The sequence below is a fragment of the Octopus sinensis genome, linkage group LG12, assembly GCF_006345805.1.
Source record: "Octopus sinensis linkage group LG12, ASM634580v1, whole genome shotgun sequence".
NCBI classification, from domain to species: domain Eukaryota; kingdom Metazoa; phylum Mollusca; class Cephalopoda; order Octopoda; family Octopodidae; genus Octopus; species Octopus sinensis.
This window is the reverse complement of record NC_043008.1, coordinates 23,702,645-23,729,249: the sequence shown is the minus strand read 5'-3', so window position 1 is coordinate 23,729,249 and position 26,605 is coordinate 23,702,645. Positions and strand designations below refer to the sequence as shown.

The window sequence follows — 26,605 nt, the reverse complement described above, 5'->3', positions numbered from 1 at the left end:
CTGGTGGAAAGAGGGCTCATTATCAGATTAATTTTAAGGGCTCCACCTCACCACTCCACCATTTGGGCTGGAGTTCCTTGCAAGGGCGCGAACATTCTTTGACCCTTGTTGGATGGGACTCTATAACATTTTAAGTTTCAGGGCCCCAATATTGTGGACCCGCCACTGGTCAGCACCAATGACCTTGGGGGTTAAAACGTCTTTTTTTCCACGGGTACTTTACGACACCACAGTGCTAAATTTTGTCCATTTTCAAGAGAAGTTACTACTAGTTACATCTGAAGTCTTCTTTGAACAGTTAGATGTCAGTTTAGCTGCAAAGACATAATGCAGTTATTAACAAGCTCTAGCATCACATTAGTCAGCCAATGAACTTTTCAGTCCACCCTCGTATTGCAATAAACTAAACAATATTTCATGATATGCTGTGATTTATCACGGATTGTTATGGTTGCAGGAATGATTTTGCCTTGGAGGACAGTATAGCATTTGCTCTTGAAAGTATACAGAAGGCTGAGTGAAAGGGAAAATATATTGTTGGCTCTTAGAGTGATGAGTGAGGCAACATGAATGGAGGTACCCTGTAGTACTTGTGAATATAGGACGCCGTGAGTTGAAGACTTACCTGGATAGTATTTTGGCTTAAGTACCAGAAAGATGAGATTATTAAGGATAATTATTGTAACGTCTTTCTCAAAGGTACTACAGTGATAAATGGAAACTTTTCTAGGATTAGAATAAAAGAAAAGTAATCTTCAGTTTGTGGGATGAAAGATTGCTTTTGATAACGGACATATAGTAACATCAATACTGCTACAATCTGCTGGATAATGACGAAAGAAGGGAAAATCATTGTGATCCCCAGTAGACGACCAATTAATACACGTTTACGCGCATACACGCGTGCGCGCGCACAGACATTTGTCTAAAATTTAGACACACACACATACATACATATATATATATACATATATATATGTATATATATATACATATATATATATATGCACACACACATATATATACATTTATATACACATATATATAGACACACATATATATACATATATATACATACACATATATATACACATATATATATACATAGATATATATATAATTATACACACATATATATACATACATATATATTTAAATACATATGCATATATATACATATACATACACACACACACACACACACACACACATACATATATATATATATACTTTACACACGCACACATACATACATCAAATCACGAGGTTTCGGCCAAACATGTACCATTTGCTTACTCAAAACAAGATTAAGCACTGTGGAGGTACAGTGACACAGCCAACCTGTTATTTAGTTATAATTCTACACTCCGACAGAATTTCAGGGGGTGAAAAGCACACCTATGAATTCTTGCAATAAACACATGCACGAACGCACACATACATAGACACACACATGTGCAAACATGCACATACACATATTTTAATGTATGTGTATTCTATTATATCTACAAACACAAACACAGATTCACACACACACATTCCAACACATACATACATACATACATACATACATACATACATACATACATACATGGACACACACACACATACATACATACATACATACATACATACAGTTACAGGTACATACTAAACCGTTCTTTCATACATACACATACGAATATGGGTGGGAATCCATCAGACTCCCACACAGTGACAAACAGACTAAAGACCCTCCTAAAACTTAGCACGAAGCAAAGATGTACACATAGCACACAACCGCACAAGCTTCCATACATGTACATAACTCACGCTCATATCTACACAAGTTCCCACACGCAGTGGTATGGACACACGCAGTGGTATGGACACACGCAGTGGTATGGACACACGCAGTCGTACAAACTAAAAGGAAATGCAGGCATATGGAATACAGTCAAACAACACGGTCATTTAAACACATGCCCCCACACAATTTTTCACACATGCTGTCACGCACACATGCAGAGATGTATAATTACGAAAGCAAATAAACTCGCGCGCGCGTACACACACAGAGACACACACGCAAAGACAGAGAGAAAAAAAACGAAGACGGAGAGGTGGAGAGAAAGAGGGAGAGAACGCGAGTGATATACATAACATACCTATATATCCGCCCCATTGTTGGTACATAACTTCCTACAGCGCCCACCTATAATAGAAGAAACAATTTCGATTGGTGACTGAATAACTGAGATATTCCCATTTGTCTGTAATGTGGCTTATGCCTACTTACTGTTCGAAAAAAAAAAAAACATTAAAATTTCTACGCTTCAGCACTATCTCTAGGTGCTTTGACGCAATATATGAAATGGTTGATTGACAGCGCACACAGGTGTAACTCCGCCCATGTTGTTTTGCGTCTTTGTCTCTTTATCTTGTATTTTTATCTTGCTCTCGAACATTTTTGCCAATCTGTCTCTGTCTGTCTCTGTCTCTCTCTCTCTCTCTCTCTCTCTCTCTCTATATATATATATATATATATATATATATATATATATATATGTGTGTGTGTGTGTGTGTGTGTATATATATATAATATATATATATATATATATATATACGTATGTGTGTATATATGTTTATAAGTATACATATTAATGTATTTGTGTGTGTGTATATATGCGTATGAGAGATGCAACCGATAGATAGGTAGATATGTACGTATGTATGTATGTATGTATTACATATACATGTTTATTTCTTCAGTCCCGCATTTACCGCTTTTAAATGCATCCCTTAAAGTAAACACTAATTCTTCGCATAAAATTCATAACTCCTACTCCCAACCACACTCACATACACCACTCCCTTCTTTCTCTTCCTTTTCTTCTTTCTCTTCACTTTCTTCCGTCTCTCCCTCCTCCTTCACTTTCACTCTTTGTTATTTTCACTCACTCTCTTTTACAATAAATATATATACATATACGCAAACATACATATCCGTGTGTGCGTATGTGTGCGTGTATGCCCGCACGCACACCTGTTTATTTTTTACTCCGCTTCACTTTTCAATATTACACTCCATGCATATACGCATGTATGTGTGTATGTATGTATATGTGTAAGTATGTATGTATGTATGTATGTACGTATGTATGTAAGTATGTATGTATGTATGTATGTATGTATGTATGTATGTATGCATGCGTGCATAAGCCTCTCAGCCTTATTCTCACTTTCTCATGTTCTATAATCTAATCTTTCCTTTCTATTTTTTGTTTGTGTTTTTCTTTCTGCCTCTTACTGTCAATTTCCCCTCATTTATTCCTATATTTTTCTTTGTCAAAGATTCTTTTCTATATTTCTACTTCTCTATCATACCAATAAGCTCTTGTTTCATCCTTTCTTCTTATTACTCTCTTATCCACACTTTGTACCATCCCTTCTTCTCTTGCTTCTCTGTAATACACGCAACTCTCCCCTCTCTACATCCCATCATGCAATTGCCAACCTCTGAACTGTTGGTCCTCCTACTGCTCTCTCTCGTTCTTAATATTTATCTTTATTTTATTTATTCATTCTGTGAGATATAATAAAGAATCACGCAGAGAAGGGATAGTCATACTAGTATATATAAACCAAAGAATCCAGTTGACTTCCTAAAGTTCTCTCGCAAAGTTCCGCAGCGCTTTCCAGGAGCAGTTCAGGTTTCGAGAAAAATTCCACACAGCTGTACCAACATTACGAAGTATTCTAACGGTGACCACAATACACGAACAGCATCATACATGAGAATTTTAAGTTGTATCATTCATAAAAGAAAAATCTCGAATAATTGATTAGTTGAAACAAAAACTTTCACAAGAAGGAAACGTGTTTTGAAGAAACAACATCTAGAAAAATAACTGCAACGAAAGATCAAAAACGAAATTTATAAGAATTCCAGAGGAGTGACCGAAGAATGCAGAGCATGTTTCGTATAGGTTTCATGGTGTTGCTAAACTTATTCATTCTCACCAGAGCTGAAGAACCAACACGAATGGTAAGTAAACACTCTTTAATATAAAGCATATTGCTTCATTTTCAATGAAATATTATTTATCTTATACAAACACATTGTTTATAGCGTTATGTATCTTTAAATATTACAAAATAATACCAATTATCATTTATATTTTTATCAACATTACTTTACATGTAACATTGATAATTTCTTAGTGCTGACTACCGTAGAGCTTTATGATAAATGGGGTCTGTAATGCGGTGTTGATTCTCAGAGAAGGCTAATACATTTCGAATTCGTCAGGTAGAACAGTATATCGATATGAACATCACATCTAAACATTTCCGTCAAGAAACTTACCAGCTACGTAGGAAATGTAATATTTATGAGGTATTGGCAACCTAACTGAATGGTTGAAGGACGATAGCAGTGTACAACCAAACCAAATACTTTTCACACTTATATATATTCTCCTCAGACATGACTGTGTAATTAAGAAGATCGCTTTCCAACCATGTATTTTCAGATTTAGTCGTACTGCGTAGCACATTGAGCAATTGTTTTCTAATGTATCCTCGGACCAACCAACGTCAACTGAGGGAATTCGGTAGACGGAAATTGCGTGGAAGCCCGTTGCATACATGTGTGTGTGTGTGTATGTGTGTTTATCTTCGCCCTCCACCGTTTGAGAACCAGTGTTGATTTGTTTACGTCGAGTAATTTGGTGGTTCCTCAAAACAGACCGATAGATAAGTACCTGATTTAAAACTTCAGTACTGGGTTTGATTTATTCGACTGAGATCTATCAAGGTGATGCGCCAACGTAGCCACAGTCCAATAATTGAAACAAGTAAAAACTAAAAGATAGATTTTGAGTTCAAATTTCGCAGTAATCGATAAAGCAGTTGTTACGTAGTGACCTTGATTCAATAATTTCACTGTAGTCTACTGACCGAAAAATCAGCAGGTACTAGGAATGTTCTGATCCCTGGTTAAAATAATTATTTATGATGCCACCCATCAAGCTATGCGAAGTTTAAATTTTACTAAGTACCTCTCTGAAGAGTTTTATCCGAGCATTCACTTGAAAACGAAAGGCCCCAACCTTATGAGCAATCCATTATACAGTCAACGTTTTATGTTTATTTTTACCACAAATAGAAGTTCTATTTCTCAAAATTTCGCTATGTTCCACTATACATAAAACCAAGCGTTAGACTGGTTTCTCTTTTCATCCTGTTAAAATGTGTGCCTTATATCCGCATATTGTTCTATCCTTCTACCCAAGAATCGCTCTGAACATGGCTCCCTAAGATACAACAGCAAATAATTCTAAACTTTATGCATCTAAACTTAGCGCATCAATAGTTATATATCTTTAACAAGGATTGTATGAAAAAGTTGAACAAACTTATTGGTTTATTAGCGCTATCAGTTATGTATTATTGAGCTGGTCGAGTAGAGAGTGTTAGTATCAAGACTAAAACAACATTTGTATCCCGAATGCAGAGCGCTGCATTGTTTCAATCGCCACTTGACTATACGCTCGCAGATCCACTGCATTAACGGTAAATAGGTACCTTACTTTTGTGCATTTCAATACGAAAATTATTAAGTGTCATTGAGTGTCATTATATAATCGAAATAAGGAGAATCACTAAAACATTTGCATATCATACAATATTGGTGAGTCGATGCGGCTGATGTTCAGCCTTAACAGTAGCGACTGGATGCATGTATGGAAAGCGAGAGAAGAGAGACAGTTCTATAACTCTACATTTTCCAGGAAAAAAAAACGATTAAGAAGAATATCTAGCCAAAAAGAAAACCCGATAATTAGCCACACGTCAAGAAATTGTTGCTGTTGTTTAGTCCTATGTAAGCTTGTGATACTCCCGATGTAACGACAAAATATAACTGATTACATTATCCTGTGTATCATTTCTTTTTCTTATGACAGAAGTTTGCGCCTTTAGGTTGAATTGGTTGCTATTCGTAGAAAGCTGAACTTTTGCATAGAAATCCCTTTGAAGGTTCTTAGAGTGGAGAGATTAGTATATTAGGTATATTGGGGTAGAAGAGTGAAGAGGGGGTATTTTAATGCTTGGTATGGAAGGGAATATACATTATTCTTCAGGATTAGTGCCTTGAATCTTTGCAAAAAAGTGAACTCCGATAACGCAGTTAATGACCAGGTGGCGGTCTTAAACCGGGTGACAAATTAAGTATATTATTCAAGGAGTCAGAACGCAAATAGGCTAAAAAACATGCTGCAAGGTATCCCATCCAACGATCTGACACTGGTATGATGGAACACATATAAAAGAGAGTGAATAAATTCACCATCAAATTTGGCTAGTGTTGCTTTTTCACCTTATGGCAATGAAAGAGAAAACTTAAAGGATATAATTGTCAGTGGGAAGACAAACTGAAAACTCTATTTTTCTCATTCCTCCACTCTGTTGTATAATAATATTGATTGATACATTGACTATCGATATTGCTCAAATATCATTGATTTTTTTATTATCGATATTGCACAACCATCATTAGCTTTCTTTGCACTAGGGAAGCATTATCAATTTCTAGATAAAGGTAAAAGTCGATTGACTTAACTATAATGTCTTACTGGTAAATATTTTGTCGGCACAGAAAAGATAAAATCTGCTACAACAAAATTTGAAATTAAATATGATCGAGTGTAAGAAAAAATATCTTTATAACGTATAAGTTTAACAACATTACTGAGTGCTATAGAGATATAGACAAACTGAGCCTGCAACACGGCTTAAATCCCCAATTGAAGAGACTTCACCTCATTTATTTGTGGAAATATTAATATCTGTTATCAGTTGAAATTATAAACAATACTAATTAACAGCGATAACTTTTCAGTTATTTATTTTCTTTCATGAAAGTATTAGAGCAAGTGGAGAAGAGAATACTGTGTACGATCATGTGTTCTTTAGTGGCACTAGCAGAGTTAAAATCTATGTAGCCGTTCAAACTTGCTTCAAATAATAAATAATAAACTAATTTCCTCTCGCTTAAGTCAAATAATGCTATTTTGAAAACAGAAAGGACTCTTTGGATAATGTAGTGCGAAGTATACTCTGCTTGAAGACAAAACAATGTGGTCATACCTGGAACACTTTTGATATTGATCTGTTCCTTTATCGTCAACTTTCAGCGATAACTTCAGCAAAAACATGAACCAAAACGATAAGACAGCCAACCCTGCAAATTTTATCAATATATATATATCGTATATCAGTGTTCTTCTGCTATCAAATTTTTGATATTCATTATTCCTAGAGAGCTAAAATTTGTCAACCCGCAGAAATACAACCATGGTATTTGATGTCTTCAGCGTGAAGCGGATGAAAGACAAATTTCGTCCTGCATATATTGCTTAACATTTTTTTAGTAATTCTTTTCAATATAGACAAATTAACCAGATAGTTAAAATAAAACTCCTAAGAAAAAATGCACGATGGTTGCTTCGTTTCCTTTAGGAAAAAAAATCTATATATTTCAGGTCAACTGTTAGAACAATGGTGGAAAATTACCTACTAAAATAAAATCAGTTTTTAATAAGTATAACAACATAGAAACCAATGGTTCGAAAAGAAATCTTAGTAGGTTAGTTCTTCGAAATACAGAGTAAATTCTTACTAAATTTTATTTAAGCAAGATGGTATTACGTTTCTCGACTCTTTTTTGATGTTATTTCATTTCAGTACGGAAAATATAACGATTCCAAATTTGCAGAACGATTTTTAGAACAAGGGACTAATTAAAATTATTACTTGGAAGCGTCGAACATGGACAAAAGGGAGACGCTTTCAACCAAAGTTCTTATCTTGCTTATCAAAGTTCTTATCTTTAGATGTGCATTGTTGCAAGAAGTAAATTACTCGATTATCATTAAATACCTTTTCTTCATTCAATGTATATACATATTTACATACAACCTGGTAAATCGCGCTACTCGGTGTAGAACATTATCACGTAGAGAACTCAATTCGTTAATTATTGAGTTCTATACCAGATAATGCTTGCATTTGCTTTCCAACCACGTTTTCCTACGTATAGTTAAAAATAAGAAATTCTTTGTACTGTGTTTAATTTCACCTGGTGCCCAGTATCGTTGCGTGCGAATAATTTATTAATGAACAGAGTCTGCGATCTGTTTTTGGTCAATAACTGTGATCCCTATTACATCTCAAACTACTACAACGATATGAATAAGTAAACTACTTCGTATTCATATGAAAAATAAAACACTAACTACTTATATGACAGTAAACAGTTGGTCGATTGGTTGACTTAGCCCAAATATCCGTCAAATGTCATCCAACTGTCTTAAAATTGACAAATGTATTGGGTAAAATAGTTCTAAAATAGTTTTAAAGAAGATGAAACACACACAACTAAGACGTCGATCGTGAGATAGAAAAGAGACACAAGGTAATGTGTTCCAACTTACGGACCATATTTCGTCCACAGGCATATTTACCCGACAGAGTCGGTTCTGCACATAAAAAAATGACAAAAGCTGATATTTTTTTTATAATATGTATTATCCAGTGTATTCCCTAATTACAATCGAGCAGCAATATTTAGCACAACCCAAGATAAATACAGAAATAACGTTGTTACTTCTTTTACAGTTCTAAGCGTTATATTTATTAAGTCCCAGTAATTCATACACAAATATAACGCAGTAATTTTAAGAATAATGCAGCATTAGAAACAGTCTACAAAATACAATTATGGAACAAATAATATTACTGGCAGATACAAAAATGGTGAACTAGACATAAATAAATACATAAATACATACATACATACATACATACATACATACATACATACATACATACATACATACATACATGCATGCATACTACTACTGATATATATGCATGTGCGCTGTATGTATGTATGTATGGCATTATTCAGTTTATTTCAAGATTTCTTGCCAATAGAGAAAGAACCAGTTTCTAACCTAGATCCAAGGTTTCTTCATTGAAATTTCAACATGAACAATAGGGTATTTTTGTATGCATGTATGTATGTATGTATGTATGTATGTATGCATGTACGTATGTGTGTGTGTGTGTGTGTATGTCATTATTCAGTTTATTTCAAGATTTTTTGCCAATAGAGAAAGAACTGGTTTCTAACCTAGATCCAAGGTTCCTTCATTGGAATTTCAACATCAACAGGGTATTTTTGTATGTATGTATGTACACATGCATGTATGTTTGTATGTTTGTATGTACGCATGCATGCATTATGTATGTATGTATGTATGTATGTATGTATGTATGTATGTATGTATGTATGTATGTATGTATGTATGTATGCATGTATGTATGTATGTATGTATGTATATGCAGATTTGTATGTTTTATGTATGTATTCTCATGCATAGAGTTACATATCTAAACATGCTCATATATATTTAAATGATGAACTTCTGGAAAGCTCTACAAATTTTTACAGTTCGGTTAGAGGGGATGCTTGACTTTGTTCGTAGCGCGGTTTTACCTCCTGTCCATGATAACATATGGCATGGTGGTTAAGAGCGCAGGCTACTAATCCCAAGATTCGAGTTCGATTCCAGGCAGTGTCCTTAATAAAAATAATAATAATAATAATAATAATAATAATAATAATAATAATAATAATAATAATAATAATAATAATATAATAACAACAACAACATCGAAAAAATACCATTGGAATGAGAACCCAAGTTTGAAACTTCCCCAAGACATCTGATGAAGGTTGGAGGGTATATCAGCCGAAACGTCGTGTTAACAAAAAACAAGATGAGGACAAATATCCGTCAAATATAAATAATATAAATAATGTACATAATTCCTCATCTCTTAAATATAGAAATGTATTAGATAAACATACTTGAAAAAAATGCGTGTCGTTCAATAAAATAATAATCAGCCGAAATTGCTAAGATGATCTGGTTCTTGACTGATGACTGAGGGCTTCGAATGTCCCGTCCTGTGGTTCTTGTGTCGTCTCTGTGGTGTTTCATGTTCTTGTCCATGTCTGTAATTATTTTTACTGTTTACCTATATATATATATATATATATATAGGCGCAGGGGTGGGTGTGTGATAAGTAGCTTGCTTACCAACCACATGGTTCCGGTTTCAGTCCCACTGCGTGGCACCTTGGTAAAGTGTCTTCTACTATAATCCCGGGCCGACCAAAGCCTTGTGAGTGGATTTGGTAGACGGAAAATGAAAGAAGCCCGTTATGTATATATATATATATATATATAATATATATATATATATATATATATATATACATGTATGTATGTATGTATTATGTATGTATGTATGTATATGTTTGTGTTTGTCAGCCTAACATCGCTCGCAACCGATGCTGGTGTGTTTACGTCCCCATCACATTAGCGGTTCGGCAAGAACGACCTATAGAATAAGTACTAGGCTTATAAAGAATAAGTCATGGGGTCGATTTTCTCGACTAAAGGCAGTGTTCTAGTATGGCCGCAGTCAAATGACTGGACAAATATAAGAAAAGAACGAATATATATATATAAAGAGAGAGAGAGAGAGATACATACATACATACACACATACATACATACATACATACATACATACATACATACATACATACATACATACATACATACACACACACACACATACATACATACATACATACATACATACATACATACATACATACATACATACATAAACATACTTAGAAATGGATGCGTGGCGTTCAATAAAATAATAGTGTAAATAATACATATTCATATATATATATATATATATATACATATACATATATTTTCGTTGGATGTTCGAAATGAGGAGTAGATAGACAGCCGACAACTGATGAAGGGTCGCCTGGACACCTTCCGTGAGAAAAACAGCACTATGATATACATACATAAATACATATATATGCATATAAATTTGTGGATTTGCCAACACCTCATTAGGGCACGCTACGTCGAAATAAACCGTAAAATGCAATGATACATACAATACATATATGTATATACGTACTATATATATATATATATATATATATATATATATATATATATATATATATATATATATATATATGAGCGCGTGTGTGTGTGTAGTGGGTCATCGGAGGGGTGCGGTATAGACTACCTGCATCAGCTTGCTATAAAAGCAGGTAGTAATTGTACCTTGCCTTACTCTTAGTGCAAATTTTGAAGAGTTCAGTTCAATTCTTTAACATTTACTTTATCAAAGCTATAATGGAAGTGACAAAGGAGCATATTTTGGCATATTTTACTTTATTAGTACAATAAAGGAAACAATGCAACGGAAAGTGCGAGGAATAGTTATACAGTATATGGGGATCGGGCAATAAACGTAAACTAGTGTCAACGGTGGTTCCAGAAATTCCGAGCCGGAAACTACAGCCTAGAAGACGAGCCTCGTCCTGGAAGATCTGTAGATCTCGATGTGGACGTCTTGCAAACCTTGGTGGAACAAAATCCCATCGTAACTGTCGAAGAACTAGTAGAGAAGCTTGGACTTGGTCATTCAATCATTCATCGACAACTGCATGCCATCGGAAAAGTTAGCAAATTGGGTCAATGAGTTCCTCACAAACTTTCCGAATCTAATCGCGCGCAGAGAGTGAATGCGTGCTTTTCTTTGCTGTCACGCTTCGCGAATGACCCTTTTTTGGACTGGATAGTGATTGGTGACGAGAAATGGGTTCTCAATAAAAAATGTTAAGCGCCGAAGACAGTGGGTAGGGAAAGGAGAAACACCAGCACCCCAGGCTAAAGAAGGCCTTCATCCACGTATGGTGTTGTTATTTGTTTGGTGGGATATGAAAGGTTTAGGCCACTTTGAACTTTTAAACCCATACCAATCGATGATAATGGAGATCTAGTGCGAGCAGCTTGAGCGGCTTAAGTCAGCTCTAGAAGAAAAAGTGCCATTTTTGGCTCAAGACAAGAGGTGTTCTTCCATTAGTATAATGCTCGGCCACATACAGTTAGGATAACATTCCAATGGCTGGAGCAGTTTAAATGGGAAACGATGCCTCACCCACCATATTCGCCTGACATTGCCCCATCTGATTATTATATATTCCGCATTCTCCAAAATCATTTGGACAAAAAAATATGAATTCTGTAGACGAAGTCAGAAAAGTACTGGAGGAGGATTTTTCGTCACAGACAAGGGAGTTTTGGAAGAGGAACCTTGCAAGTCTAACAGATAGACGGAAGAGCATTGTAGAAAATGAAGGAGGGTATATTTTAGATTTAAAAATAACTTTATCTTAATTTTGAAAAATAAACGTATTAAAAAAAAAGCACCCGCGAGGCCATTCTATTGCGGCTGCAGGCTGGAATACTTGTATGTACAGAATATAGTTATTTTTTTCAGTTACAAAATTTATACCATATTCGTATGCCTATTTCCGACATAGGTCGCATTACCACTACGACTTAAAACGGTTAGACTCGAACAGAAAATCGTATGGTAATTGTCATTTCAATGGAACTTTTGTTTTCACCATAAAACACATATTGTTATGTTTGTATCCCGCCCCCTTGAGACCCAACTACACTCTAGCTGAAAAATAAAGAATACCTCATGAGTAAAATAAACGTCCTACATTCAGTGGTGGTGTTAATGAAGATGTTACGCATTAATCTAATGTGTTATACTTATCTTTATTAATGCATATCGAATTATACATAGATATATACAAGGTTCACACAAATATAATTGTTAAAACTTGTGATCCACCTGCGGACATTTATCCTTGGACATTTTTGCCCGCTGCACTAAGAAGTTTCCCCACCCCTGATGTAAGGGATGACCCAATATATAAATATGTATGTGTATGCATGTATGTATATATGTTTGTATGTATTTACATATATATGTGTGTGTGTGTGTGTGTGTGTGTGTGGTGTGTGTGTGTGTGTGTGTGTGTGTGTGTGTGTGTGCGTGTGTGTGAATGTGTAAATATATATATATACGCAGTAGGAATATCATCAAAACATTGCAACCCCAGAGTCGCGAAGATAGACACTTCAGTACAGTAATACAATAGTTACAAGTACATTCCCAAAACATATACCGATATACCGAAGATTGACGTTAATTAATACTACCGCAATAATGCGAGAAAATGGCCTAACCGAAATAAAAAAAGAAAAATTAGGAGCAACCTGAAACATGCCGTAACAGAGATAAATATAAAACACATCATTGAACCAAAAAAAAAAAGATAAGCCATAAAACTCAGAAAACTTGTAAACATTTCTTTCGTAGCATAAACGGTGACATAAACAGCAAAAAGCGATTATACATAAGATGTATCCCCTTTACTCTTTTACTCTTTTACATGTTTCAGTCATTTGACTGCGACCATGCTGGAGCACCGCCTTTAGTCGAGCAAATCGACCCCGGGACTTATTCTTTGTAAGCACAGTACTTATTCTATCGGTCTCTTTTGCCGAACCGCTAAGTGACGGGGACGTAAACACACCAGCATCGGTTGTCAAGCAATGCTAGGGGTACAAACACACAAACACATACACATACATACATATACATATATATACATATATACGACAAATCCACTCACAGGGCATTGGTCGGCCCGGGGCTATAGCAGAAGACACTTGCCCAAGATGCCACGCAGTGGGACTGAACCCGGAACCATGTGGCTGGTTAGCAAGCTACTTACCACACAGCCACTCCTGCGCCTACATATATATATATATATATATATATGTAAGAGACTTTTTCATCGGATCTCCAAAAAATCGAACTTATCTGCGATTCTTGTAAGTTTCAATAACAATCTGTTCCTCCACACGATATGACAGTCACTTTGCTTTTACTCAGACTTTCCTCTACATGATATGGCAGTCACTTTGCCCCTTACTCGGATTTTCAGAAATTTTGCATGACTGTATCCGAAAATTTCTTCACACAACTTGATCAAATATTCAATATGAGCTATATGTAGACATGCATAAATTCTATAGGTTTAAAACCTTTCATCGGATCCCCACGAATCGAACTTTCTTCAATGCAGCTAATCTTACAACCTCTTTTGTATCTACCCCTTTTGATGTTTGGGAATTTCTGATGTTTTTTCGGCTGACGAGTACGAGCCATCTGTATTCACTGCATTGTTTGTAGCTTATTAAAGATGTCCTCGTACGAAACGATCGTACCGAGATTGTAATCCATTCTTGTTGCTTTTTTCCTATATATATATATATATATATATATATATATGTAGGTTCCGGGTTGAGTCGGGGTTAACCATAGTAAATAAGGTACTCAATACATAGCAGAGTAAATTAATTTATTTAATAGAAGGAGCTTCTACAGGACTAGAACCGTTTCATTTGAATGAAACGGTTCTAGTCCTGTAGAAGCTCCTTCTATAAAATAAATATATATATATATATATATATATATATATATATATATATATATATATATTCACTTTATTAATAAAGCATATTATTCTACATCCGGTATTCGAATACTATTCTTTTCCACCTTGTTTTATATTTATATGCCAAATTCTGGTGTGTGTGTATATATATATATATATATATATATATATTTATATGTGTGTGTGTGTGTGTGTGTGTGTGTGTATGTATATGAGGCACATGGCCTAGAGCAGCGGACTCGCGGTCGAGGGATCGCTGGTTCGAATCTCAGACCGGGCGATGTCTGTGTTTATGAGCGAAACACCTAAGCTCCACGCGGTTCCGTCAGAAGGTAATGGCGAACTTCTGCATCCTGTATCTTGCAGCTCACCTGCGACGGGCCGGCGTCCCGTCCAGGTGGGGAACCTATATGCCAAGGAAACCGGGAGGCCGGCCCTTATGAGCCAGGGATGGGTCGAGAAGGAACAAACAAAAATATGTGTATATAGATAGATAGATAGATAGATAGATAGATAGATACATACATACATACATACATACATACATACATACATACATACATACATACATACATACAAACAATCTTGCGTACATACATACGTACATACATACATACATACATATTCTGTAAATAATAATAACTATTATAAGCTTACAGCTTATAAGTGTTCACCACGTATTGGTTAAAGAAAATAATCTAATATTGAGGCATCGAGGGCTTATGTGCCCCAATATTAGTCTATAAACTTTATTATTATTATTATTATTATTATTATCATTATTATTATTATTATTATTATTATTATTATTATTATATTATTATTATTATAATTCGTCCTATTTATCTGGACTGCCATGTTAGCTTGGCGATAACTATTAATATCCAGTACCACTGCCGTAGTCTCCTTTAGAGAGAATTAGAAATAATGATATATATCTATATATCTATATCTATCTATATATATATAAAAGGCAGTTTGTCTGTCTGTGTCTGTCTGTGTGTCTGTCAGGTTGTACCCTCACCCTGACCACGGCTTTCAACCGATTCTGATGAAACTTGACACACACATAGCCCAACGTCATAATTCAAAACTAACGCAGGGAAAATTTTGAAAAGTTTCCCCAGTTCTGAAAAAAAATCGATAAATTCGACATGGGGTCGAGAATCTAAGCTTTTCGTATGCAACACATTTTCTGTTGTAGTTTTCGCAACTTGCAATCGATTTTCACCAAACTCATGGTGAAGCTTAATGTTACCCTAAGAAACTTAATTCTGACGTTAGTTTTCCATCTAATACCTTACCATCAGAAAAAATCCGATAAAATCATGCCATTTTGAGAAATTGCGTTCAAATTCAAGATGACATATTTTCGACAATATCTTTAACAAATTGGCAGGAATTTTTTTTTGAAATTCACAGCGAGCATCATGTCTGCTCCAAGGAGCTATGTAGCTCTTTTTATTCCAATAGTATACTTTATTACTAAAAAAAATCAGTTAATTAAATCATATGTGGCACACATAGCAAACCGATTTGTGTATTAAACACAAACCACAGACTGTCTAGGGACGCAACTCGACCTTCTTTAACTCTCTTACTCCCCCAAATAACTATCAAACAGCTATCGGTAATTCAACCATCAGGAGGAAATCTAGACTTAATCTTCAAGGTATCCCACATACAAACCAAATATTACATCGAAACCTCCAGACTAACCTAAGTTTTGGTGAACCAATTCCTACCAGGAAGAACTTACCTCCCAGACTTTACCCCCAACACAGCCACTTTCAGCAGTCAATGAGACAAAATATGACCAGACAACATAACCTTGGCATACTTCTGCTAATCGCTGCTGCAGCCGCAAGTTATTCGAATATTTTTTTTGTTTAAACTTTCTTTATAACTACTACCCCAAACGTTTTACCTTAAATTTTTGACGTACCCTAAGGGTCCTCGGACGCTACTTGCAAACTCTTGGTTTATTATAAGCTGCTTTTATCCACTTCAGGCGTTCTCAGTTTCCTGTTAAAATCTGCTTCGCAATGTCCATCAATAAATCCCAAGGCCAAACGCTACAAGTCGCTGGGTTACATTTGCGCGAACAGTGCTTCGCCCACGGTCAACTCTACGTGGGCTGTCCACGCGTTGGGAGGCGCAATGATGTTTTCATGTTTTCGCCCAAAGGGACAGCTAGGAACGTCGTATACACAGAAGTATTGGAGTGAAGAGAAGACGTTGCAACCTACACATGCGCCTTCGCTCCCTAGAGGGAAAGGACTAGATCAGGATTAGTCGTTGCGTACTAGAGGCTCCCGAGCCCCCTTTCGCTAGACTTAAGTTAGGATTAGGTAGGGCTTAGCTGTGGTCAGAACCCAACTTGGGTTCGGGAGGGCGGTGTCAAAAGGGCCGGCATGTGCAACCTTATCACCTCTGCCTGTCAAACTCCCAACCCATGCGTTCCCGTCGCGACACTGACCTCGCAGAACTGGGTTGAGTGTGCTAAACAAAACCAGAAAATGCACTTTGACTGTCATAGATTTTCTTCATGCATGCAAGGGAACGGTGCCTTGAATGCCTTAATGCCTTTTAGGCTTCATTTTACAAAATATCGGTTCAATGAGTACAAAAAAGGGTAAAAAGGTAAAGGGCATTGCTTATCGACAAAGTTTCTTACATACCCGGGCAACGCCGGGCTATGCTGCTAGTAGAAAATAAAGAATGTGTAGTGGCTAGCAATCTACCATGATGTGTATATATATATATATAAGCATTAATAAATCTCTGAACGAGGTATAGACAGTAACCGCACGACAGTGTGAAGTATATTTGCCATCTCAATATGACTAACCACTAAGGGCGGATGTTGCTGTAGCTTGTAGCCCCAGGAGAACATCTCCTCCAACTGGCTATAGAAACACTTTCTGTGCCCTATCGATATTTGCAAAGGGAGGTCATCCTTCTCTCGTCAACCTAAGTGATACGCACGGACTGCACTTTCTAGGTATTGACCTGTCATCAGCGCACGACAATCACCGGTTTTCGATGGAAGGAGTCCCAATGCAAATATTTATAGCCAGCTGGAGGAGCTGTTCTCCTGGGGCTACAAGCTACAGTAACATCCACCCTTAGTGGTTAGCCATATTGAGATGGCAAATATACTTCATATATATATATATATACTCTTTACACTCTTTACTCTTTTACTTGTTTCAGTCATTTGAGTACAGCCATGCTGGACCACCACCTTTAGTCAAGCAAATCGACCCCAGGACTTATAATTTGTAAGCCTAGTACTTATTCTATCGGTCGCTCTCGCCGAACCGCTAAGTTACGGGGACGTAAACACACTACCATCGGTTGTCAAGCGATGTTGGAGTGACAAACACAGACACACAAACACATACACACACATACATATATATATATATGCATATATACGACGGGCCTCTTTCAGTTTCCGTCTACCAAATCCGCTCAAAAAGCTTTGGTCGGCCCGAGGCTATGGTAGAAGACAACCGCCGAAGGTGCCACGCAGTGTGAATGAACCCGGAACCATGTGATTGGTAAGCAAGCTACTTACCACAGATTGTATGATGCATGTGTGTGGACTGCCATGCTTCACGGCAGTGAAACATGGGCCGTGACTGCTGAAGATATGCGTAAGCTCGAAAGAAATGAAGCTAGCATGATCCGTTGGATGTGTAATGTCAGTGTGCACACACGACAGAGTGTAAGCGCCCTGCGAAAAATGTTAAACGTAAGAAGCATCGGATGTGGCGTGCATGAAAGACCTTTGCGTTGGTCTGGTCATGTGCTGCGGATGGACGAGGAGTGCCACTCCCAAACAGTTGTAGGAATCTGGGGTAGAGGGAGACCCAGGAAGACATGGCATGGGATGAGGTGGTGAAGCATGACCTTCGAACGTTGGGCCTCACAGAGGCAATGACAAAAGGCCGAGACCTCTGGAAGTATGCTGTGACTGTGAAGACCCGGCAAATAATATGAGTTCACAGCTGTAACCACACCAGCGCCGCATAACCAGCCCACTCAAAAGTACCTTGGATCGTAGGGCGACATGCCGTGCTTGAGGGGGCCTATTCAGTCAAGTACATCAACATCAACATCAATATCAAATCAAATTACAATCAAATGGAAATTGAAATTATGACTCCCGTGTCGGTGGAAAGTAAAAAGCACCATCCGAACGTGGCCGATGCCAGTGCCACGTTGACTGGCTTCCGTGCCGGTGGCACCTAAAAAGCACCCACTACACTCTCGGGGCGGTTGGCGTTAGGAAGGCCATCCAGCTGTAGAAACACTGCCACATCAGACTGAGGCCTGGTTCAGCCCCCTGGCTTCCCAGACTCCAGCCAAACCGTCCAGCCCATACCAGCATGGAAAACGGACGTTAAACTATGATGATATATATATATATATATCATCATCGTAGTTTAACGATATATATATATATATCATCATCATAGTTTAACCGATATATATATATATATATATATAATATATATATACATATATATATATATATCGGTGCCCCAGCATGGCCGCAGCCTTCGGGCTAAAATATTTTTAAGAATTTAAGGATTTATATATAATAATAATAATAATAATAATAATAATAATAATAATAATAATAATAATAATAATAATAATAAAGTATATAATATAGACCTCTTAAGGTGAATTTATGTATAATGTGTCTTACTGATGAGAAAAAGATATTGGACTAATCCAGAAGTTGATCAATCCAAGGCTAACTAATTTATGAATTTCCCTCGATTTCGACACGTTGTATATTCTGATACTTTTTAAGTGGTTTGACGATTTGGCGTCTATTTTCAGCATAGCCATAGTCTCTTCTATGCCCTTAATTATAATTGTATTTTATACTAGTATAAATCTCTCTCTCACTCTCTCACTTTCTCCTTCTCTCTCTCTCTCTTTCTCTCTCTCTCTCTCTCTCTCTCTCTCTCTCTCTCTCTCTCTCTCTCTCTCTCTCTCTCTCTCTCTCTCTCTCTCTCTCTCTCTCCATAATAATCATGAAAAGGAAACAAACTAGCGGACCAAGCACCTTGAAAAAATGCACAGGCACACCAACAACACACACTAACATATTTAAATACAAACAATGCATTTTCAGCGCAAAGTACAGTTAAATGCAAACAACAACAATGAAGCCCCTGTTGTTCCATGTAAAATGAAAAATCACCTCCAAACATGCAGACACATAATACAAAACACCAGAGTATTACAGCATTCTAAAATAACTATCTGTAATGCTTACTCAAAAACATTTTCAGAAATAGTTGCAGAATAAATAGTCTCAAGCACTGTCCTGAGAAATACATGCCATCAATGATAGGAAGGAACGTTAGATGTAACGTTTTGACTGGATTCACACAATTCGTCTCCATTGTAAACAATACTAGAATCTACAAAGTAACCTCTATGTAATGGCCAGTTTTGCTAGATGTAGCATCAGTTTGTCTTTTATCCCTCAATAGCGTCTTTAAAGATATGTATCTAAGACATCATTATTCATTGTAACGTTATATACATGTGGTAGCAGTGGCTGGTGCACTCAGTCAAGGTACAAATTCTATATGCAGGTCAGAGAACAACATGTCAATATTGTCATAAAATATCCCATACGATATATGTATATATTGAAGTGTGCAATACGGTGCTTGGTTAAGCGTGCGTATTATGTATCTGGAACAGCAAATCTTTTGATTGCATTTACCTGCTTAGCAAATAGTATTTTCATTCAGAGCTGACTTAGGAATACTGAACATCTCAGCTCTACTATTTAATTGTCATTTCGAGCACAGCTTTGTGCATGGGAATTGCCTATTCAGTTTCATAAAGTCATTTAAAGCATGATAGATTTTTTTTCCTTATTGACGATCTCTTTACCTTTAAATTTTTATATAGAAATTAAGTATTGTATCGAAAAGTATAAATAAAAGATTCATATCAAGTGCCAAACTTAGTGTAACATTTGTCCTTCTCAGTGACATGTACTAAAGATGTAGAAGAGAATGGATGACAGACTGAATTAAGATATACAAGTTTGCGTGGATCACTGCCTAAGTATTAAATGTCAATGCGTAGTTATCTTTGTGTATGTTAATACCAGAGAGAATCACATAATTTCAGCTCAGCTGTAGTAACAGTTTCATTGTATTCGCAAAGATCATGTCAAATATATTCTTGGAAAGGAGAGAAAACAAATTTCCAAGCAAATTATCAAACAACTAATGAAAGTAGCGAAAACAAAATATCACAATAAGGTTAGAAGCAAAAAATAACTTAACAATGGCAGCTAGTTTAGTAAGTAAATGGCTACAGATAACATGGTACATTCTTTATTGTCATAGATTAAAATGAGAGTAGTGAAATAGTAAAAGTGAGTGAAAAATGTACGAAATTGTTTAGAGAATTTTATGACGTTATACTCAATTCCCTTGAGTTGAAATCTGCTTTTGTCATAACAGGTTCCTTCATATCAGGTTCCATAAAATTTTTCCACAAATTAATTTGATTCAATTGAATCGATCAAACAAATTTTGGCCTTATATCAAGTGCAAAGATATTAATACTTATTGATGCGTTGAATATTGCACATTTGAGGTAAAATTGAGTCTGTATACTTTCAGTCCTCTTGCCGATATTGCTAAGACCATAATACTGGTACCAGGGGAACAGCCTGCTCATAAATTAACGTACAAGTAGCTGAGCACTCCACAGACACACATACCTTTAACAGTTCTCTGGGAGAATCAGCGTGACACAGAATGTAACAAGGCTGGCCCTTTGAAATACTGATACTACTCATGTTTGACAGTTGGTCCTTTAAAATACAGGCACTACTCACTTTTGCCACCTTAGTGGATTGGAGCAACATGAAATCTGAAGGAGCGTGGCTTCGTGGTTAGGGTTTTCGGCTTACCATCGTAAGGTCGTGAGTTTGATTCCCAGTAGTGCATTGTGCCCTTTATTTCATGTTAGTCCTGTTCACTCAGCTGACGAAAATGATTAGTACCTGTATTTCAAAGGGTCAGCTTTCTGTAACACGCTGAATTTCATTGAGAACTACATTAAGGGTACACATGTCTGTGGAGTGCTCAGCCACATGCACGTTAATTTCACAATCAAGTAGTTCCGTTGTTCGGATCAACTGAATCCTTCATCGTCGTAACTGACGAAGTGCTAGTTTTTTAAAGACCATAATAGGTGCCACACAATTGGTAACATACTGACCGGCCGCAATGAACGACTGCAATGTGCACGTGTGTGTGTGTGTGTGTGAGTATACACACACACACACATATATATATATATATATACACACAGAGCGAGAGGGGGAGAATAAAAGAGAGAGAGACACACACATACACACACATGTATATACACATAGATAGATAGATAGATAGATAGATAGATAGATAGATAGATAGATAGATAGATAGATAGATAGATAGATAGATAGATAGATAGATAGATAGATAGGTTATAGATAGATTGATAGACAGACAATTTTCCTGTATAATTTATATATATCTAGGAAGTGTGTATATGTGTGGTGTTTGGTACCACTTTAAATGTAACTTGTTACAAATCCACGTGTGTTTTGACAGTTACAGCAACATTCTGATGAGTTACAGATGGGACATGAGATATGTCTGTCCGGAAACGATGAAAATAACTCAATGTGTCTGTGAAATATTGTGGAGAAATAGGTGCGATTATTTGATCAGGTAACAGACTAATTCTACCGATGTATATCTGATTTCTTTTTTGACGTCGGCACGAAAACTGAGAAGAAAATATGAAAGGTATTCCAACTAGTTATTGCTGTTGCGGTATACGTTAAGGGCGAATTTCAGTTGTTAGTGAAATCATTCGCCCATGCAATTGGCCACGGGATGATAGGCTGTAGCAGCGGTGTGGTACCCAAGGAGACGAGTGAGCTCAATGAACAGGGTAAGACTCGAGCTCACATCCTCTGTCCATCGTGATTGTTGCAGGTTACCAAAATGCGATATCCAGAGGTGTACATGAATTTTGGCAATACATTCCGCTGAAGGATAGGGGAAAAGCTTAAGACCAGCTGGAGAATCGGTTGGTGCAGGTTAGCATATGAGTACAATTCTGAATAGAAGATAAGTGGTTCCACAATGTCGATTTGGATATGTTGGAAATGTACATCCGGTGTTGTGAAAGTGCCAAATAATAACACTGTAGTGTATTTTAGCTTTTACATGCAGCGCAGGTCCTGATCCATTCTAGCTGTAATTTTCATGAAATCTGGTGGAAGTGACCTGATGTTATGTGCCATTCGAATCGCAACACTGACCATCCGGTTTTCAAGGAACTGCGTTTCAATATTTAAGAAGGAAATTTAATTAGATCTTTCTTGCTTACCGTATCTATTTACAATTTTCTCTTTAACTGCTGAAGAAACCGTTACAATTCGACTACCACTAATATCCATTTCCTTCTCTATTTTAACTTAATATAAAATATTTATCTAATACACTTATATTTAGAAAGGCCACGTCTTGAAACATCTCTCTCCATCAACTAAACCTATTTCGATTGAAACGTTCTTACAGATCAAAACACACGTGGATTTGTAACAAGTTACATTTAAAGTGGTACCAAACGCCACACATATACACACAGATATACACGCATACATACACACAGTCATAGATAGATAGATAGATAGATAGATAGATAGATAGATAGATAGATAGATAGATAGATAGATAGATAGATAGATAGATAGATAGCTATGAGAAGAGTAATAAATATCTCCTTTTATATACTTGTATGAGGTCTCCAAATATTCAAAGTCGCCACATTTACCTTTCAAGTACATTCCAAGTAAAGATTTTATCCCAAGGAAGTTTTCAGACTATTTCAGGTCCCATTCGTAGATAATCGCACGCTTTTTATCCACTGTTAGATGCACTGTTGCATGTGAAATTAATTTATTTGCCCAAAGCTACAACGAAAAAAGAGCAACACATACAAAATCAAAATCCAACGGCTACTGGTTCTAAATTTTTAATTCCAATATTTCGCCTAAAAATATTCACATGCGAAGTGATATGTATGTATGTACGATTGTGTTTATATATATATATATGTGTGTGTGTGTGTGTGTGTGTGTGTAAAATTCAACGTCACAAGTTTTTTGCTTGATTCAAGATACTTCCAGTAGTTTTAGAATAGGTGAGTGAGTAATTATGTGCATGTAAGGATCTTATGTTACTGTATGTCTATGTATATAATGTTTGTACGTGGTTTTTGTACGTTTCGTTATTCTTTATGCATATCTTAATACATATGTTTTTCCGAGGAAACTAAAATAGGGAATCCATAGAATGTTTTACAAATCTTTACTCAGTTATAAATGGATTGAATTAGAAGGACGCAGTCAGTTTTCAGAGACTTTGGAACTCTATTGCATGGACATATTAGCTGCATATTCTTCGATAGTAGACGATTCTTTTCCCCGTATTTTGGATACGACATTCACATCTGCCGGGTAGCCAAACACGACGAAACCATTTAGCTGCTGCTTTTGGTGTGCATGACCATCGAAAAAATCTTTCCTGTGAATTGCGTTGCAAATGGTTTGCAGAAACAGCGTCGTACCTCATCTTGCAGACAGCTGCTAATGACATAGGTGATGTCTTCCTTAGAGCTATTGCGAATCGACATTCTTTTATCACAAGGTGAATATTCGGAGGCATTGCCGTTTATATAGCTGATCGGGTATTTAGTAGCTATCCAGTGGTCCTTTATATCGAACGAATATCCCAGGTGATGTTTCATATATTTATCACAGGTCCAATAGATGGTCCTCTCTTCCGGCCAATATTACTGCTATCATCTAACTTACGGGTTATTATGAACTTTCTCCTGAGATGATGGGTGATTCCCTTTGAAGTTTCTGTTTAAGTAAGTTACGACCACAGATTTTTTTTTCGTTTTCCTTCCTATTATCAGTTACCATATTGTTTCGCAGGGATTCTTCATAAATAATAACCTGTAAATTTATTCTGAGAATTTTAACATGCTATGGACCCCTATTTTTAGCTCATCTGTCTCCGAGTTCTTTTGTATGATCGTTGCCTGTTAAGCAGCTTAGTACACCGAGTCCGACATTTATTAGGATGGTGAGAGTTTCCTGTAGCAATTATCAATAATCATATCTCTCCTCCAGTTTCACTTACGATATTATAAATTTTCAGAGGGAAGTTTGTACAGTACACACACTCCTTTAACCAGCTGTGCTGCTTATTTACGAGAGAAATTACACTCAAAATTACTCTGACGATTCTCAGAAGGAGCCTAATATTTTTGATCAATAAAATTAAAAGTTGTTCGTGAGTTCGTAGGTGCCTACAATAAACTTGTATTTATACAACTTCATACCTCGCTTTTGCATCTTTTAGTTTTGTCTGAAGTTTATATATTTATATAAATACTAGAACAGATGTATTGCATTTTTATGGCAAAGACTCTTCTTAATATAAAACATTTTTTATTGTGAGACATGTCAGGGTTTGACAAATATACACAAGTCAGTTGTTTAGAAATTACATTCTTAAATAAAGAGATAATTCATGCTATCCCTTCGACGGAATAGACTATCTAGTTTTTCGCCACGACTGATCTGGGAGTAGATTACTCCAAAGTCACGTAACCAAATAGGTTTGCCGTATTTTTTAATACAAAGATATTTGGCTTTCAAAGTTTTCCACGAAATGTCACCTTACTTATCATTTCGCCTAAAATCGCAATACCTAGCGCAATTTTCGAAGTTTTATTTTCAATGTAGGCTTTCCTATTTTTCTCCATATAGCATCGTTAATTATCATCATATCACTACCTGTGTCCAACTGTAGTCTCGTATTCACATTATGTATTTTTATGGAAAAAAAATTTTCTTTTTTTTGCCTCGCTTTGCATTTGTGTTGACAATACATTTTCTCGAATCTTTTTCGTTCGACCTTTTTTGTTTCACCCAACAATGTGAATTCCTGTGTCCGATTTTTCCACATCCAAAACATTTTAGATTTTTAAAAGGACAGTTTCCTTTAAAATGTATTTTTCCACACCCATAGCATGGTTTGGGTCTTGACTATTGTTTGTATTTTTCCTTATCAGTTACAGGTCAACACGTATATATATTTGAATAATTTTTTTCAATTTTTTCTGCGTCCTGTCATTCTTCAGCTACTGTCTGTAGATTTAGTTTCGAATCTTGTTCTAGTTTCATCAATATCCGAGCCCGTATCTCTGCATAGACATTTGAACATGCACAGTTAATTCGTTTAGTTTAAATTTTTCACATTCTCTGTTTATGATTTCGGCATACGGGACGAAATATTCAGCTTCTCTGGTTTTTTTCCAAATTCAAACAATCCCAGCTAATATTAAATAGTGAACTTCTTTCAATGAATATTTTAGATGACAAATTTCGGATGGTTTTCTCGGCAGGGTGTAATTTCATGCTCTGTGGGTGTTCATTTTCTTAAAAGAAGTCGTACCTTCTTTTCGTCCGTCCAGTTTCTACATTCTTCTTTGATGATTCCTTCATACCCTCTGAAGTATGCAGAAAACGTAATCTCTTCTTCGAGATTATAAGTAAATTCTTTAATTGAATTAGCAGCCCTGTCCGCCGAAAACGAAACTAAAGTGTTTTTGGACTGCAACAATAATTCCAACAACTGTTGATTTTGCTGTTGTTGTAGTTGCTGTTGTATCTGTTGTTGCTGTTGTAGTTTCCGTTGCAACTGTACCACGGAAGCCAATAGGTCTTCCACACTAAGAACGTCCACAGTGAGCTTCGAATGTCTCGTCGCCACTTGCATATCCTTGAGTTTGGATACAGACTACACTGTAACAGTTTTGTAACACTACAAAAACTAAATCAGTAACAACACGTAACAAACATATCTCTTCTCAACAACATCCACGAATGCCTTCACAAATGTGACTGCAGACATCACACTGTAATATCAGTACGCATGGACCTTTACAAGGTTTAGGATAGTTCACTTGCTATTCCACAGGGGTGTCAGG

At 36.3% G+C, this 26,605-nt stretch overlaps 1 protein-coding gene across 1 annotated transcript in view; it reads left to right on the top strand.

The window, feature by feature from the left end:
• Positions 1-3,570: 3,570 nt before the first annotated feature.
• The window catches only part of LOC115218027 (orcokinin peptides type B-like), a 70,120-nt gene continuing 47,085 nt past the window's right edge, over positions 3,571-26,605 (top strand). The window contains exon 1 of the mRNA XM_029787776.2: positions 3,571-4,027. Within this exon, the coding sequence (XP_029643636.1) occupies positions 3,947-4,027 (81 nt within the window). The 5' untranslated portion in view covers positions 3,571-3,946. The remainder of the gene's footprint in view (positions 4,028-26,605) is intronic.